This window comes from Rhinolophus ferrumequinum, chromosome 5 (assembly GCF_004115265.2).
Source record: "Rhinolophus ferrumequinum isolate MPI-CBG mRhiFer1 chromosome 5, mRhiFer1_v1.p, whole genome shotgun sequence".
NCBI classification, from domain to species: Eukaryota; Metazoa; Chordata; class Mammalia; order Chiroptera; family Rhinolophidae; genus Rhinolophus; species Rhinolophus ferrumequinum.
This window is the reverse complement of record NC_046288.1, coordinates 47,782,826-47,800,418: the sequence shown is the minus strand read 5'-3', so window position 1 is coordinate 47,800,418 and position 17,593 is coordinate 47,782,826. Positions and strand designations below refer to the sequence as shown.

The 17,593-nt window shown below is 36.7% G+C and overlaps 1 protein-coding gene across 5 annotated transcripts in view; it reads right to left on the bottom strand.

The window, feature by feature from the left end:
• Positions 1-17,593, bottom strand: part of BMPR1B (bone morphogenetic protein receptor type 1B) — a 368,296-nt gene that overhangs the window by 6,882 nt on the left and 343,821 nt on the right. For all 5 annotated transcript variants that reach the window (XM_033106682.1, XM_033106685.1, XM_033106686.1 and 2 more), the window contains 3 exons: positions 16,432-16,570; positions 10,495-10,687; positions 9,426-9,723 (listed from right to left, as the gene is read on the bottom strand). In XM_033106682.1, coding sequence (XP_032962573.1) covers positions 9,426-9,723; positions 10,495-10,687; positions 16,432-16,570 — 630 coding nt within the window. The remainder of the gene's footprint in view (positions 1-9,425; positions 9,724-10,494; positions 10,688-16,431; positions 16,571-17,593) is intronic.

Genomic DNA, 17,593 nt, shown 5'->3' with positions numbered 1-17,593 from the left:
ACAGTGGAAGTTGAATGAGGACTACCACAATAGAAACTAGTGGAATTAAGAAGAAGAGCAATAAATCTCAGTTTTGATGGATGTAGAAACTATGAAACAGAAAAGGTACAAAAACTCCATTATTAAACTGAAGTTTGTGCAAAGTCTTGCATAAACCTTCCTATCTCCTGATTCCTAAGAAAGTGTCTGTCTGTTTTTCTTTTCATCACACTCATTGACTCTCAAGCATTTACAAGCTTTTTCCTCCTCAACATTGAAGAGTCAGGCAGATAATCACCTTTTATCACGCTGAGTCATAGACAAATACTGAATTTACCAAAACACTGGTGGCTTGTACAAAAAAAAACCAAAAAAACAACCCGCTGGGTTTGATCTTATTGCCTCAATCTCTATCTTCTAAAACATAAAATATGTAGCGTCATTTGACGCTAACTTAAAGGGTAGCAAAAAACTTAAAGTGTAGCAAATGTCCCTCTATATCTCAAAACTGTTTACATTTACTAAAACTTACAAATATAAAGCATCTTTCTTAGAACCTTTTAAAATTCATTTCTAGTTAAAATCCTTAATCTAACCTAAAGCTATTGTAGCAGACGAGTCACCAGTGTACTCATCAGTCCCCTTGTGATCTTCTAGGAGCTACAACTTTGAAGGAGCCTATTTTCTTAAAATAAAAGTTAACATGTAAATTTTGTTAAATGAAAAACACTAAACATCTGGTATTCCTTACCATCTGCAAATGTAAGTCTTAGTATTCGGGGCTCTTTTCTGACTAGGAAAAGACGTTAAAACATGACTTCTTAATATTTATCCACATGGTATAATAGAAAAATGTCATTTGTGTACCTAAATCGCAAATGGTAAGAAAGGAAAAGGAGCTATGAAGAGGCTTAATGATAAACTGGAAAATATCAGATTTAAAAGATGCTACAAAAGCTCCACCTTCAAATATAAAGGAAGTTCTCTCCTCTTCTTCTACCAACTGAGGACACCTCTCCTGTGAACACACAGTGGCTATTTCATTAATGTGTTGTAAGCATGTTAGAATTTATAATTTTGAGTCATTAGAGAAAGACAGTGGTGTCCCCAGGTAGGGTGTCTGCAGGTGGCAAGAAGCTGGTAAAGAGCCTCAATTATATTTCAGAACATGTAGTGGGGAAGGAAATCAAGAACAGTCTTAGCATGGGCCTTACAGGAGCGCATTTAGATCAAAGAAATATCAACTGATCACAGTTGATAAAGATTTTAGGCAATTCCTTTCCATTCTTACTCATAGCTCCTTAATGTTTTGTTTGGATGTGGGAGGTCAGAGAGAGCTAACGGAATATGTAATATCAAAACCTCTATTGGAAAACTGAAAGGTAACTGTTACCTAATGATAGAATCATGATTTATGATGGCCAAACTATATATATATATATATAGTTTGTGTGTGTGTAAATATATATATATATATGTGTATATATATATATATATATATATATATATATACAGTTCATTTCTATACTCTCATTTTCTCAAACACTGAAAAACACACAATCAAGGATTTTTATTTTGTCCATCAAACTCCCCCAAAACAGCTCCTTACACAAGCCAAGAATACTCAGCACTGCTCTCCCTGTCCATCTTGCTCTCCGCCCACTAGGTGTTTTATCTCACAGTACCTGAATAAATATCCTCATCTTGTAGTATTTGAATAAATATCTGTCTTCCTGCCTAAGGCTGTAACTTCTTCTCAGCCCTGAATATCTGTCATGACCATGTGGTATGTCCCTGAAGAGTACAGCCCCAGTCTGTCTCCACTAATAGCACTTTGCACATGGTAGGTAAATAATACACTTTAAAGGAAAATAATCTGTTTACAGTAAACTTCACTTTGGATAATTTAAAGAGAAATGTAAAAATCTCTATTATGTATAGCTCATAAAATGAGACATTACTGATATTGAGGAGAATAAATAGAATTTTGTTAGGCAAATTAACTTTGCAAAAGATGATTATTAACCTAATGGCAAACACTTTAGCACTACATTTAAACAGCAAACATGCTAATTATAAGTAATTTATATCTGATATTACAAAGTGTCAGATCCTCCAACACACAGAGCTCTGCCCCTTCTTCCCTTGGGAGTGTTTCTATACTTGAAAGTAATTAAACTACATTTCTCTCTCAGCTTGTCAGAAATATCATCTTACCTGTCCCAAATAAGAGCAGAGAAAAACTGAGGTCAGAAGTCTTCAAGGCCACAAACAGAAATTAAAGTGAATGAACGCCGGGACACCAAAAATAAAGGAAGAAAAAGAGACAGGAAGTAGAGTCCGACGGCCCAGAACATGTAAGAATAGGGTATGGAGTAAGGAAGAAAATCACCAAGGAGAAATAAGGAAGCAGAAAAGGTCAGAGCGACTTCAGCTTTCTCCGGCTTTCTTTTCCATGGAGGGGCAAGGTGGAGTGAGAAATAAGGTTGGCAAAAAAAGATGGATACACACAAAGGACAGAGTCAGAAAAAAGAACTCCAAACCCACAACATAGCTACTGCATTGGCTACTATATGTATATATATGAATATATGTAGTCAAATTATAAAATCATATACAAGAAAGATAAATACCAACTTCAGGGTACTGGTTACTTCTGGAGGGATACAAGGGGATGAAGAAAAGGAAAAGGATGCAACCGGGCTATCTTCGACATTGTATTTCTTTTAAAAAGAAAGACCAGATAAAATAAGGCAAATTGGTAACATTTGTTATAATGTTAAAGTGTCACGAGTGCCTCAATATTTTTATACTTTTCTGTATGTTTAAAATATAATTAAATACATTAAAAATAAAAAGAACTCAGCAGGATAAGTAACAAGGACAATGCACATTTCAACGATGAACGCATAAGGCTATGAAAATTAAAAATCGTCTAAATAAACTAGACAAAATTACAAAGGTGAGTGTCCACCAGGGAGAACTGAAAATATTCCATCAAAACTGTGGATGCTGCATTCACTACAGAGGAAATGTGATCTCCCTTCTCCCTTCTCATGGAAAAGTATTGGAAGTATTTACACACAGGGGTCCTGATTGAAGAACTGAGTTTAGAGATTTACAAGACTATTTGTATCCATTTGTGTTTTTATAATTAGTGCTTCCACTTGTCCCTGTTAATATGAGGACCACAGACTTAAGTAGAACTGGAAGAAAATAAACATGTAATTTGAACAAAATAAAATCAATTGAGGGATGTCAAGTAAATTCCTCTCCAGGGAAAATAAAAAAATTCTTTTGTTTTAGAATCACACTTTAATGGGTAATTTTCTTTGAGAACTTTAGCGACAGGAGAGCGGAAACAAATAAAACAAAAATGTCTAGAATTTTCTGAGTAAAAAAGGAAGAGCAACTTGGGAGGTTGAGGGTTAAGGGCCAAGTCAACTAGGGAAAAGTGGGGGGGTCTCCCATCTGGCCTAGAGTCATGACAAGATGTTAACCCTCTGCAGAGAAAAAAATAAAAAATCAGGAAACACATTCTGGTAGCACAAAGTCTATAACTAAATTTTATGCAATAGCCTGTAACACATCTTAGTAAAGATGTCTTCAACCTTGAGCTGATGGTGTTTTGGGACGAAAAGGGCCAGCAGCTACATCACGTGGAAAAGGTATAAGAAATACCGGAGGTATAAGGCTGATAAGGCAGAGAGGAAAACAAGTTCTTTAGGATGCACAGATTCACTGTGAATGACGCTGAGCTCCCTACTGTATTAGGCAGGAGTGAGGATGACAACATCTAAATTTATTTCGATTTTAAAATGCAAGATGCCCTCAGCTTGGATTGCATAAAGAGGCATGAATACAAAGTTCATATTTCACACCAAAGCCCCCTGGAAGACAGCAGTATGATACAGAAACGCCAGGTGGTGCAGTAAGAGGTCTGCACTGGCGACCCAAAGGCCTCCAAGGTGTGTGCACACTTTGAGAGGCGCTTCTCACCCAGGACGACACAGAGGTGAGAGCGCTCCAGGCAGCTGCTTCAGGCAGGGGGAAGGCAACAAAGACTTGGGCCCTATGAAACAAAGAGAGGTGCAGGGGAGGAAAAGATACAAAACCAAGATGTTCCTCTTCTCTTCTGCAGGTGCCAGGGAGGGGCTGACAACAGAGGGGATGGAGAAGGCAATGCACCCACTGGGAGATGTATGTTCGCACTGACATTGTTTAGAACTTGGGCATACGGTGCTCACTGCAGTCGAGTTTCATGTCCACAGACATAAGTGAACCACCTAACTGCCTGCGAGGTCCTCTTCCATCTGGTACTGGGACCTGGAGAGGTGGGTGCACCATTGGTTTCACAGTCATGGAGGGAGGGAATCAGAGAACTCCTGTTGATGCAGAGAGGCTGCAAGTGAAGCCTCCAGCTAGGATCCTGAATGTGCTGGCCTCAGGAGAGCAGGGTACGCCTTACACCCTCGGCACCATGCACTGGATGACGGGCAGGCAAAAGATTTGTATACTGGTGGCAGAGAATGAAAGAGGGTTTCAAAAATACAGTATCTGTCTTAACCTTGTTTTATATTCAGTATTTTCCATGTTAATTAAGCTTCTTAATTATATATCCATAGCAGGAATTCTTACAAGTGTTATGTAAAGGAAAAAGCCACTGCGTGGTTCAGCACAGTGGACATTCCCACTGGACCATCAACTGAAGGGAGAGGAGACTTTCTGAAAGTCACATGCACAGCCCGCTGCGGCCATGACAGCCAGCATGGAGATGGCACTGCCGGCCCCAACAAGGTGACTCTACCTCACTGAGCCCTTGGGCACATGCAGGGGTCTTCTGCTGGATGCCTAAACCAGAGAGGAATAGGGAGAGACGGAGAAGGGGGATAAAAGGGTAACAGAAAAAGAGAAGAAGCAAACATTTTATACCCTTGATAATCTAAAAGCTTTTTAAAAAGTAGGAACTGAACTTTTAAGAACAGTGAAAGAAGGAGGGGGGAGCAAAAGATAAGTGAGGGAGGCCATTGGTTTGCTTGTGGTTAACAACTGGGGTTTGAAATCAACCACACATGACATAGACTGGAGCATATTAAATCAGTTCCTAGAAAGACTACCAAAGCAAACAACTCCTATGAGTCTTTAGAAGAAGGGGCTATGCAGGTTTCTTTGTGTTTCCTGGAGCATCTTATAAGTAGCTATGGAAGTGATTTGCTGCACTGAACTCTGCCCAGTCAGATGTTAACCAAAGAGGAGAGTTTCCTGTTGCACTTTTCAACAGGATTCATTGCTTTTATGATTAAATCCTGAAAAATCTCAGGCTTTCTTAGACACAGAACTTCAGAACTGAAAACTCTTCAACAGAAGGTGGATGTGGCTGCAGAAACCTTGACAGGGAGGGCTGATTCAGTCACTAATTAGCTTAGTTCTGTGACTTTGGCAAGTCATTTAGCCATGTCACTTTTCTCAAAAAAACAAAACAAACAAACAAAAAAACTACTAAGTATACAAATCAGACATGGTGCTAAAAATAGCAACATCTGAGGAAATTTAGTGCCTTCTGGGCTAGGCCACTCTGTCTCCTTTGCACTCAGGCAATTTTGCACTTGACAAACATCAATTGGGAGATCTGGGTTATAGCCCACTCTTCATTGTAAGATTTCTGTTTAAGATTTAATACCTGAGAGACCTAAGACAGGATTTATTTTCCCCCTAAGAAAACAGGGAACATTTATTATTCTGACACTGAAGTACCAGAGGGGTTGCTTGATCTTCTAGAGTAAAAAGTGAAAAGCTTTGTTAAGTTCCTTCAAGGGATTGCACGTGTTATTGTTTTCTCCTCCCAAGAGAGATTTGGGGCAATGGTAATGTGTGCCATGGCCTCACCTGGATTAAACCTCTGTTGGGCAGGAAATGCATCAGCACTTACACCATTTTCCAGAGAGTATGTGAAGAAACCAATACAGGATAAAAAAAAAAAAAAAAAGTATGTGAGCAGGAAATCTCTAAAGCGGTCTGCTATCTCCGTGCCTCGCAATTTCCCTGGGAACCTCCCACAGGTGACTTAAGAGCCTGAGAGAACACTTACCATGTAGAAACCATGGTAAAGATTAAAAGTTCTCACAGGAAGGTCACAGAAGAAGTCTGAGAACTCAAGACTGGGTTAGCTATGACCCCGTTTGTAATAAAAGGCTCTAACTATTTGCATGTGTGTACACGTGCAGACACACCGCCCCATAAATATGAAAGTCAGGAAGACAGGAGAAGCCAAAGAAACAGAAAGGTTTTAAAGTGAGGCTCAAAAATTGAGAAGAACAAAGTGCCTTTGAAACATAGAAAATAAAAATATGAAAAAGACATCTGAAATTAACAAACACAACCTCCGTTTAATGGAAGAGAAAACTGAGGCCCAGAACCGTAAACGGTTCCAGAATCACTCTTTAGCCATGTGAACTCTGTGCATCCCATGGCTGTCAGTTGTACATCTGAGCCAGGATCCTCAGATCTTTACTCTCTTGATGAACTAGTCTTTTTGCCAAATAAATCTCTGCATTATCCCTTAAAGTACTGCCCTCCATTTCCTAGAATCAGGGTTTGCATGAACTTTAAGAGGTCCTTCAGTTCATTCCCCTTATATTAAGCACACTAAGCTTCAGAAATGTTACAGATACTCACTTTCCTTGTTTGTTTTAAGGTCTACAAAGAAAATGAGTTCTCAATTACTTTTATATAGTCAACATTTATTGATTCAAAACAATGTTAGAATACCTATAATGGGTAAGTCACAATGGCATGTCAAATGGGAAATACATTAATTAATTTGGCATGGATCCTGCTCTGAAGCTGCCCAATGACTAGTAAAAACGATGAGGCATGTCCTAAAATAAATATAATATCATCAGACAAGGGCCAGGAAATTACTACAGGAGTAGAAAACATGATGTCATTATTCCTAGTTGGGGGATGAGTACAGTGACTTAAAGGCAACTTTGAGATTGGATTTATGTACATGGAGAAACAAGGGGCTTCCAATTAGAGACTGTAATCAACAGCAAGGCAGTAGAAACATGTCTATGGAGAAAAAAGACAAGTAGCTCAGTTTTCTTTCTTGCAAAAGAAAGCATACAAGTTGGAGAGTCTGTAGGATATAAAACTGGAAAGGTAGATTTAATCCAGAGCGTGTAGGCTCTCTGGAGCTAAGAAAAGGTGCGTTTTTTCCTTCACTATGCAGTCCGGATGGAACCATTCCTTTATCCATTATACAAGATTTTGCAGCAATACTTAAGTAATGGGCACCAAGGAAAGGGACTACAGATGCACATTTGAGAAAAACATGATATCTACCTTCATAGAGCTTAGTCTTCAATGCAAATGATGGATAAGTAGTCAATGATTACTGTGCAACACTGTGAGAAATGTCATGGGAGCATGCACGGGGTCACATGGGAGGATGCAAGAAGACTAACTTAAAGTCAGACGTGTAAAGGAATAATAGGCTCCCTAAAGGAAGAAACTGTGCAGATTAGTAGTAGTTATCTAAATAGAAGAGGGGATTTGAGGTATTCAGATAAAGATAAAAGTGTGTTAAAAACACTTGAAGGTATGACAAAGTATAAATTACTCAGAATAGAAACTATATTTTAACCCAAAGTTATAGGAAACTATGAAATTATGCTGTCTAAAAGTATGTTTCAAGAAAATAAAGTTGGCAGCATATAGAAAAAATTAGAAATAGGCAAGACAAAGAGGAAGTAACTACAAAATGCTTTACTCCAGAATCTAGAAAAATGGTAGACAGGATCCACACTGGCCCAGTTCAAGTGGGAATATCATGGAGACAGAATTCATTCAAATGAGCTAACCAAAAACTTAAAGAACAAAGGAAATGTCGGACACCTCACATTTTAGAATGGATGAAGCAAAACTGGGAAGTAGGAAGTGAAAGCAGATGTGGCCGAAAATATAGCAGTGGGAAAATATTTAAAAAGTAGACAGAAAGCAGAATCTCCAGAAAGAAAGAAGGTGAACCTGGGATACAAAGGCACATCACGCAAACAGAAGGAAGGGAGGCTTAGGTGCTGTGTAAAGTGGAATGACAACGAGAAAGCCTTATGGAGACTAAGATCATTGGTGTCCCTTCAGGTGAGAAAGGAACAGAAACCAAATTACAAGATATTATGACTTTCTGGATTGTGAAAGCAGATTACTTTTTAGAACTCTTGAGAAATTTAAAAGGGGAGGAAAGGAGAGAGGGTGGTAATTTGAGAAGCAAAATGGGAATTTTTTTGTGTAAAGGAGACTTGAAAACAGTTGTAGGTCAAAAAAATAAAAGGAATTCAAAAGAGAGAGAGGATTTAATCATCTTTATGGGCAGGGGGTTCACATTTCTAACTTACGTCTACAGTCCAAATCATTTCCTTCTGCTTTGTTCTTAAAGATCAAGAACTTCAATTTGCCCTCCTCGAAATGATGCAGACCTTCCTATATTTGGGGTCTATTTTTAAATCACACCTCAGTCTTCACTTCTAGGTGACAATATGACTCCAGTAGTCCTTTCTCATGAATTTTATTTTCCAAACTTTTAATCACCTCCATGGCTTTCCCTTGGGACCATTGTCCTACCCTTTCAAAAAAATTCCACAAGAGGGTCCAATAATTTAATAAAGGCTAAGCCTAAATTGAGTTTTGGAAAAGGTAGTTATATGATGATCCCTCCCTGCCTGTGGTTTGCAAACTCACTTTGTTTTATTTTCAAAGCAGAGGAACCATTTTCCCTAATTAAATCACCTGCAAGATAAAAGGTGCTGCTCTGATGAGAGTGAGTGTAAGCAAAAGAGAGTCCCAACTATGCGGCATTCCACCTCCCTATTCTGTGGAAGCTACTGATGTCACTCCAAGGAGCCCCCAGGGGTCTGAAAAGCACTATTTTACAGCACGTACTGACTTATGGGTCCAGGTGTTATAGTCACTTTTCACGTTACAATATAATAGTGTTGAATACTGGCTGTGTTTGGTTTATTAGTTTCTAACATTTCTCATAGAACACCTGTGCAAGTTATCTTTCTTTTATCATATAAAAACATTGCCTTTATCACTACATAATGTATAGATCATTCCTAAAAGCTCTTCCTACTTTCAACTGTTATTCAGAATTCTGAAGACATTTGCTACCTCCTTCCTCAATACCGTAGCTTCATGGCAGCTATGAGCCTGATAATCTAACACTGTCTCAAAGCCAGGACACCAATGAGCGCAGAAACAATAGGATCGATGGAAACATGATACGTTGCAAATAAAATATTCTCTTCCCCTCTCAAGAAAAGTCAAAATTAATAAAATTCCTCCTCAACTACATACCCTAGTAGCACTGAACTACAAAATGTATAATCTATAAAAAGTGATAAAAAAGAATTATTAAAAGCATACTAGTTCACCTTGATACTAACCTAATAAATTTAACAGCCAGGCCCAGGTCGGCTATACAGCAAGTTCCATTTTTCTTCACCAGGATGTTCTTACTTTTCAGATCTCGATGGGCAATTGCTGGTTTGCCTTGAGTACTAAAGATTTCAGTGTGTAAATGACACAGGCCACTGACAGAAGAATAGGCTAACTTCAGCATTGATTTGGTATCTAGGGTGGTGGACTTCAGGTAATCATAGAGGGAACCATTTTCATGATAATCTGTGATTAGGTACAACTGGGTCCAGGACCCTGTCCCTTTGATATCTGCTGCAATGAACCCTAAAAGAAAAAAAAGACAAAAAAGTTTGGAGCTAAGTGTTTTCTGAATATTAGGAATAATTCATTTTCTCAACTATTATTCTTTGTCAGAGGTATCTTTTGTTTAGCAATTCGTTCGGTTTTCTGATTATGCCTATGACAATACGAAATTACTAAGACCAATCAGAGGCAATCAAAACAGTAGAGAGAAACATTAAGTTTGTAGGGGAAATGGGAAATTTCAGGTGTTGATATTCAAATTAAGTTTAAGTTCACAGTAAATAGCTCATGGCATTATAGTTACACTTAAGACACTGTTTAAAAAGCATACACTTCTGATTAGCTTACACTTTTTCCCCCTGCATGATCCAGCTAGATCATTTCTAATTTGGGAAAATAAAAAGGAAATCAATTATCTATATAAACTCTGGATATAAATAAACCCTGCAGATAAATTCGTGTAAATTTTCAAAACATTTAAAGAAAAATGTGCTCCTTCAAATCCCTAAGAAACCCTAAGAAATGTTGGTATTACACATTTCCTGTTCCTCAAGGAAAAAAAAAAAAATTGGAGAGTATTCCATTTCCAGCCCTCCATTCATTCATAGAAGTGTCTTAATCATTCCTCCTGTGATGTCTCCCATTTAGAAGTTTATGATGTTCTTGGACTCACGCCAAGAAGAAAATGTCTATATATTTCATAATAGGGCTAAACAGATGAGTTAATATGCAGATGTTAACAGAAAAATAGAGGAAAGCTAGGAAACCCTGAACATTGCTATACAGACTCACCCAAAATGTTTTCATGCCTCATCAACACTGTCTGATATATTTCTGTCTCTCGGAACCAGCTGGCTTCCTCTGTGGTGAAGAACACTTTCACAGCTACCTTTTCGCCACGCCACTTTCCCATCCAAACTTCCCCATAGCGACCTTTTCCAATCTGTTTCACCATCTGAATCTGCTTAGCTATAGTCCTTTGAACCTGTTAAATCCCAAAACACACTGTTAGTATATTCACAGCACTACAGATGTGTTTAATCTATTTTTCTCCAGAGATGAAATAATTACAGCATGTAAAACAGAATTAGCCAGTTTTCCTTTATATAGAGAAGTTATTTGTATTTATTTATGTATTTATGTGTCCTCTTTTAAGATTTGAGATTTGAAATTGAGTGTGGATTTTGAATGTTTGAAATATTGCTTCCAAATTATTATTGACTATTTCATTCTACCTATTATTCTCATCGAGAAAAAAACCTAAATGGGTTCCCAGTGTGGTAGATCAAAGTACTTTTCACTTCTACCACTATAGTGGGATACTAGACACTCTGAAGGGACTCATGCCACACTTGAATAAAATACAAGACAAAATTGTAATGCATGGTTGGGCACATAAAAAAAAATACTCAAGGAAATCTTCAAGCAGGGAGGGATGAAGGAAGGAGAGAGGGAGAGAGGGAGGAAAGAAAACAGGGAGGAAAAGAGGAAGGAAAGCGTTGAGACCACAGCAGGGAACGATGACCATTAAGCACATACAAAAGCCAGGTTGCTCAGCCAGGTCTGGGCTAAGAATGATACCAACACTGGGATCCAGAATCTAAATGTTAATCCCTTTAAAAGTAAAGAAACCGAACCTAGGGCTTCAGCATGAAGCTGGGACCACTGAATGATGCTAAATTTGTCCTAGGTGGTAGCACCCCATGGCTTCCAGCAAAATCAAATACAAATCCTCTCTTGAGGAAATCATTTGCATAATACTTCACATCCCACCACTGCAGTAACTTACTAGGTACTTGGAAGGAATTCTTGCTACCATATAAGCTGATCACGGGTAAAATATATGAAATAAAAAACTATAACGTATTGTTGGGCTCACAAGTATGTTCAAAAAAAGGGGTTCTAAGGAAATAACCTCACAGTGATCTGATCATAAAGTCCTAACAGAGCAGGTCATGGTGGGCAGCCATACCACAGGCATACAACTTCTTTAGTAAAAGGTTTATCTTTGCCTCAAGCAAGCCCTGTCTATTGTTTCAGTGCATCTGGGTTAACACACCTTTGAAATGCCTCTCTTCAGGCCCCTCAGAATCTAAACCACCAGCAAGAGCACGTAATCTTGTTAACTATCCTGTAATCCAATCTCGCCTTGCTTTCTCCCACCTTTATGTACTTTCCCTCCTTAATTTCAAATGCATAAAAGAAGCTGCAAACTTCCAATCTGAGAAGCATTTTTCTCAGTCTGTTGAGATCTTGCTTCCAGGTGTATCCTCTGTTTGGCTCAATTACATTTTTATAAAAATTCTTTACAGGTTTGGATGTTCTTATGTCAATACAAGTAAATAAAGGAAATCCCCAAGGAGGGACAGAGAGGAGAAGAGGGAGGGAGAGAAGGAAGGGAAAAAAGAGAAGATCCTACAGAATAAATTCCTCAAAACAAAAGGAAATAGCTACTATAAATGAATCAAGAGAAACAATCCCGATATATTTAACCCCTCCAGAGTACAGACATTGGCATTTTCAGAGATAGAATGCTGAGGAATGCTACATGAAATATATAAAGAAAGAAGATGGAATGAAAAGTAAGCAAGCAATAAGAAACTAATGAAAATTATACGTTGAAATGGACAGTTAATTGTCCCAATCAAAATGGTAAAATGGACAGGTAAAACAACAGATTAGAGCTGGAGAAAGCTCTGAAAAATTAGAGTGCAGTAGAGACAAAGAAAAAGAAAATAGGAGAGTTAAGTGGCATAGAGGTTAAATGTCACTTTATACATAATCTTTATCCCATCTGTGTTTACAAGAAAATATTTTAAGAACACTATAACTGAAGGGGCCAAGTATGAGTGACAATTTATATAATTGGGGACTCATATAGAAAGAAGCTAGCACAGAACTCTAATAAGATCTGATCAGAAAACTGAAATGAACTGTATGCAGAGATATGCTTTGCATCAAATACACTTAAAACGTATTTTTTTCACATTTAAGGACCATGTAATTACGTTGAATCTACCCAGATAATCCAGAATAATCTCATCTCAAATCCCCTTGACCAGGTAAAATAACAGATTCTACAGATTAGGACATGTACCTGTGGGCGGCCATCATTCTGTTTACCACTGATGTCTACCAACTAGGATTAGTTCTGTTTTTTGCATATGGAGGATTCAAGAGATAATGCTATCCATTGCCATAACTATTAACAGTAATAATATTATCAGATTAAAAGCTTTTGGGGGAAAAGTGGTCTTTTTAAAATTTTCTAAAAGCAGGATTGAAAAATAAAAGCATTGCTGACATGCCATTAAGCCCCTCAGCCTGAAGGAAATAAGGAACAGAGTATGTGCTGAGCAGCCTTCCTTCCGTAGTAACCAAACATGCTATGCGAGGAGGTATTTCCAGTACACTTCCATTCCCACGTGAGGGAACAGAAGCGTCAAGAGCACTAAGCAGCTGAGAGCCCAAAACACAAGTACATAGTTAAATTATTGACTTGAGAGGCAACTTCACACATTTATTAAAGGACTATTATACTTCATTTACCGATGTGACAAAGCATTGCTATGTAAATCTATGGAATATTTCCTCACGAACTGTTTTGCATCCTTTTCTTTTCTATTGCTAATATATCTTATAATTTCATGAAAGTACTGATGGCATTGGCAATGCTTGAAAAAATAGGAACAACTTATTTCAAAGACAAAAAGTATCAACAAATTATATTGAAAAATTAAAACTATACTTGTATTTTGAGATTTATTATAATATCTGAGGACCTGAAAAGGAACTTGAAAAATGTAAACACTATGTGATTTATTTTTTTATTTAATTTAGTAAATGTTTCTGCTCTTTCTCTACCTAAACTGTTAATCTATATTACATTCTTAGATATCTATTTTGAAAGCTTATTGTTCACATAAAATATCTGTAAGATACAATCACTTATAATTGTGGTTCCAAAAAGAATTGTTTCCTGTAAAATGGGTACAATTAGGTATATAAATATCATATATATATAAGACACACATACAGTATCTTAATTCTTACAACCACCCTATGATATTCCTTCCTTAAAGGGAAAGAGACAGAGACAGAGACAATTGGCAAATACAAATGTATACATTTTTTTGGCACCCCCAGTACACATTAAGCATGGATTGTCCCCTTATGTTAATGAAATAACAAATTGGTATTTAAGGTATGATACTCACATAATAATATATTGTACACTTTGCATTATCTTACAATACGATCTTAAATCTGTAATACTGAGATTTTTTTTCTTCACTGAACTGGGTTTTATGGGATCCCCCTTCCCACCTGCCCCTATCAAATGCATTTCTTTGTTTTATTTAACCAGTATTTGGTTCACATCTCACAAACGTTCAGGACACAGATTCTAGAGGCAGATCATCTGGATTTGAATCCTGGCTTCTCCACATAAGTGCTAGTTGACCTATCTGGGCTGTATTTCTAGAACTACCTCACACGGTTGATATGAGAATTAAATGAGATCGTATTTGTAAAGGCCAGTCCATCCAGGATTGGTATCCTGGCAGTCTGGCTACTCTTAACCATTTTTTGATAAAAGCCAAATTCTATTTTTTGGTATTTAGATTATAGAAATAGCATAGTATTTTCACAGATATTAAAAATTGGAGTTGAAAGCTTTTAAAACAAATTATTTAATAGCCCCTTTAACCAATCAGAGGGATACAAAAGTGAACAAAATGTAATCTCCACCCCTAAAGAATGAGAGTCCACTTAAAGATACAGAAACACTAATATCCATTATAACAGTTATTTTAAACTGCTGTATTGATACTACAAGCAAATGTTATGATAGAAGACTATAAACAGACTTCCTCAGCCTGGGGTAAGCTGTCTCAGAGATAATACATGAAGTAGGCCCTGAGCCATAAGTTTGAGGAACTCTCCATAAAGATATTACATTTACAAAGAGACATGGACTTTAAAAAGATATTTTGTACAGCAGGTCCTCAAAAAACGTTGTTTTGTGCAATGTCAGTTCGTTATAAGCCTGACAAGATGTCATAGGAACCTAATTCCTGTTTATGTCAATTAGCTTAGGGTAAAATTGGTTTTGTTAGAAGTTGTTTCACTTAAAGTCAGAGAACCAATCAACAATGTTAAGTGAGGACTTAACTGTATTTAAGAAACCATTAGGTTTCTCAAGGCTGACAGAGCGCAGGAAGTAGGTTGAGGTAAGGTGGGAGAAGAGGAATGCCCACAGACCAAGCTAAGAAAGAAGACCCAGAAAGGCTACTGGATAGTAGAATGTTTTATACAGGGAAGTAACGTAGTAAGGACAAAGATTTTGGAGAGATACCTCCACAGTAATAAGAAAGATGGGTTAGAAGGAGAAAGCAAACCGTTTTCAACTCCAAGAGCATGAGTATCTGATTCATAAATATCAAAGGGGATGTTAACATTTGTACTTTTAAAATAAGATTTTTAAATATAAAATTTGTATTGCTATATATTAATTAAATTCTAAGAATTAAAAAAATCAAGCAATTTGATAAGAACTTTTACATAAGAAAAATGTGTATCCTAAGTAGCAGCAGTTTGGTCACAGTGACTCCTCCTTCGCAAGTGGTTTGCTGCTGCTTTCTTACCTCCAAGGGAGGTATTAGTCAAAGAGTACAGAGTTTCAGTTATGCAAGATGAGTAAATCCTAGAGATCTATAGTGTCTACAGTTACAAACGATGTAGTGTATTCAAAAATTTCCTACAAGAGTAAATCCTGTGTTGTTATCATAAAATAATAATAATGATAAAGAGGGCAGGAGAAAACTTTTGGAGGTGATAAATATGTATAAGGCACAGATTGTGGTGATGGTTTCTCAAATGTATACTCTTCTCCAAATTCTTCAAGTTCTACACTTTAAATATATACATTTTTTGTATGTCCAAAAAAATGTTATAAAATAAATTCTTGGCTTGAGACTTTTTTTAAAAGTTATTTTTAGTACTAAATTAAAGGTCACTAAAGGAATAAAGTAAACAAGATATCCAAGTCAGAACCAGACAATAAAGATTAGGAAAATTATTCTAATCTTTATAAAAGGAGTTATAAAAAAAGGAGTTATAAAAGAAAATATTTCTCATTAAAATTGGTATTTCCATCCCGAGTCCCAACGATCTTTTTGAATGGTCCATAAAGGAACCAACTGTTTTTCTCATTAGAGCAAGTGCCTTGGATTCAGTATATATTTTCTTCAAGGTTGGCAGTGTTGACCATCAGAAAATTAAACCTCTCCAGAATGGAAAAGCCAGGACTTCACTCTGAAACATAAGCCCTCCAGCTGAAATGCAGCCTTCTTCCTTTGTAAAAGCACTCAGATCCCAGTTGGTTGTAATACTTTTGCCTTCAAAAGCCAGGCCAAAGTGCAGTAACGCAATCCTTACTGAAAACAGAGGGAAGATGGCACCAGTTTAATGTTTTCTAATCTGCTCTTGATCAGAATGTCTGAGGGTTTGGATTGTAACCATACACTGACATTAAAAAACAATCACCTCACCCCCAATATGTCACAATGTTACCATGAAGCCCTGCATCTGAGATCTGAGATCTCACTGATTGCACAGAACGTTCTCTTTGTCTTGCCGTATCTGTTTCAGGAAAATGAAACCCTGTATTTATTGACATTTCCTCTCAGAAGACATTTCCTTTAAATACAAGGTATGTTCTTCTCATACCAGCAGAGGGAGGCCTGATCCACTTCCTGAGCTTTGAGACTGCTCAATTAAGTCTCTCAGGGATTCTCCAGGAGGAATGTAAGTTTCATCCTGTTCTAACCCAATGCTGTACCGAGGTCTGGTTTCTTGTCTTTTATACCTAAAGATACATAAAGGAAGAACATTTTAGACACTCGATTGCAATATAGGCAAAACACTACAGATAAAACATTAATCCTGGCAGGTTTTATTTTAGCACATAAATATAAGTTTAAATGCACAGTATTTATCACCCTCAGTTATGATTTCTAAAATACAAATCATAATTATTTTCCTAATCTATTTTTTAAAGTAAACTACATGTTTTTACTTAGTGTCAACCATCTACAATTTTTCTTCTCTATTCCCTTCCATTGACTATTTCCCAGCAGGTTATATTCTGTTAATGTTTATATATAACTCCAATATTCATTTCCTAAAATCTTTCCCTTTAAGTTCCTAATTAATTATAGATGAATGCAAACTTTTGGTTTCCAAAAGACATTATAGCTAACTCTCATCTAAGGTAATATATAGAGCAATATTGTAGATAAATGAAATAAATTTAAACTTTAAAAACTTTTTGTCAGTAATTATATCTCCAATTAGAAATCAATTTATTTGAATGAACTCCCATTTATAGAATCGTATTATAAATGAGTATTACAAAAGGGAAGTGACATGAATTTAAAGGTCTTTGCCTTTCACAAACTACAAAATAAGTTCTTAGTGACTAAAAATAATTTGTAACCACTATATTTAACTTTAATACAGTACCTGAACTTGTTTTAATAATGAATCTCTAAATTATCTTTAAAATCTTTCAATACTGCAGGGAAATTGTTAACTCAGGAAATAGGGAATTACTAGAGTGATTCTAAGTTCAACATGCTAATTTCTCTGCTTTGAATCAAACTCAACAGTAACTAGTTCCTTAATTTCCTAACTACTCTAATTTCGCTAGGGGTGAAATTTGTCTGGTTAGTTTTGATGTCTGAAGCAGAAATGAGATAGGTATCTATTAATAGCTTCATTAGGACAAATATCCATCTTATCAATAGTAACTGATATTATCAATGAAATCTAAGATCTAGTTAGGTCAAAGAAAGCTGTGTGAAAAAAGAAAACATCAACAGGTAGTATA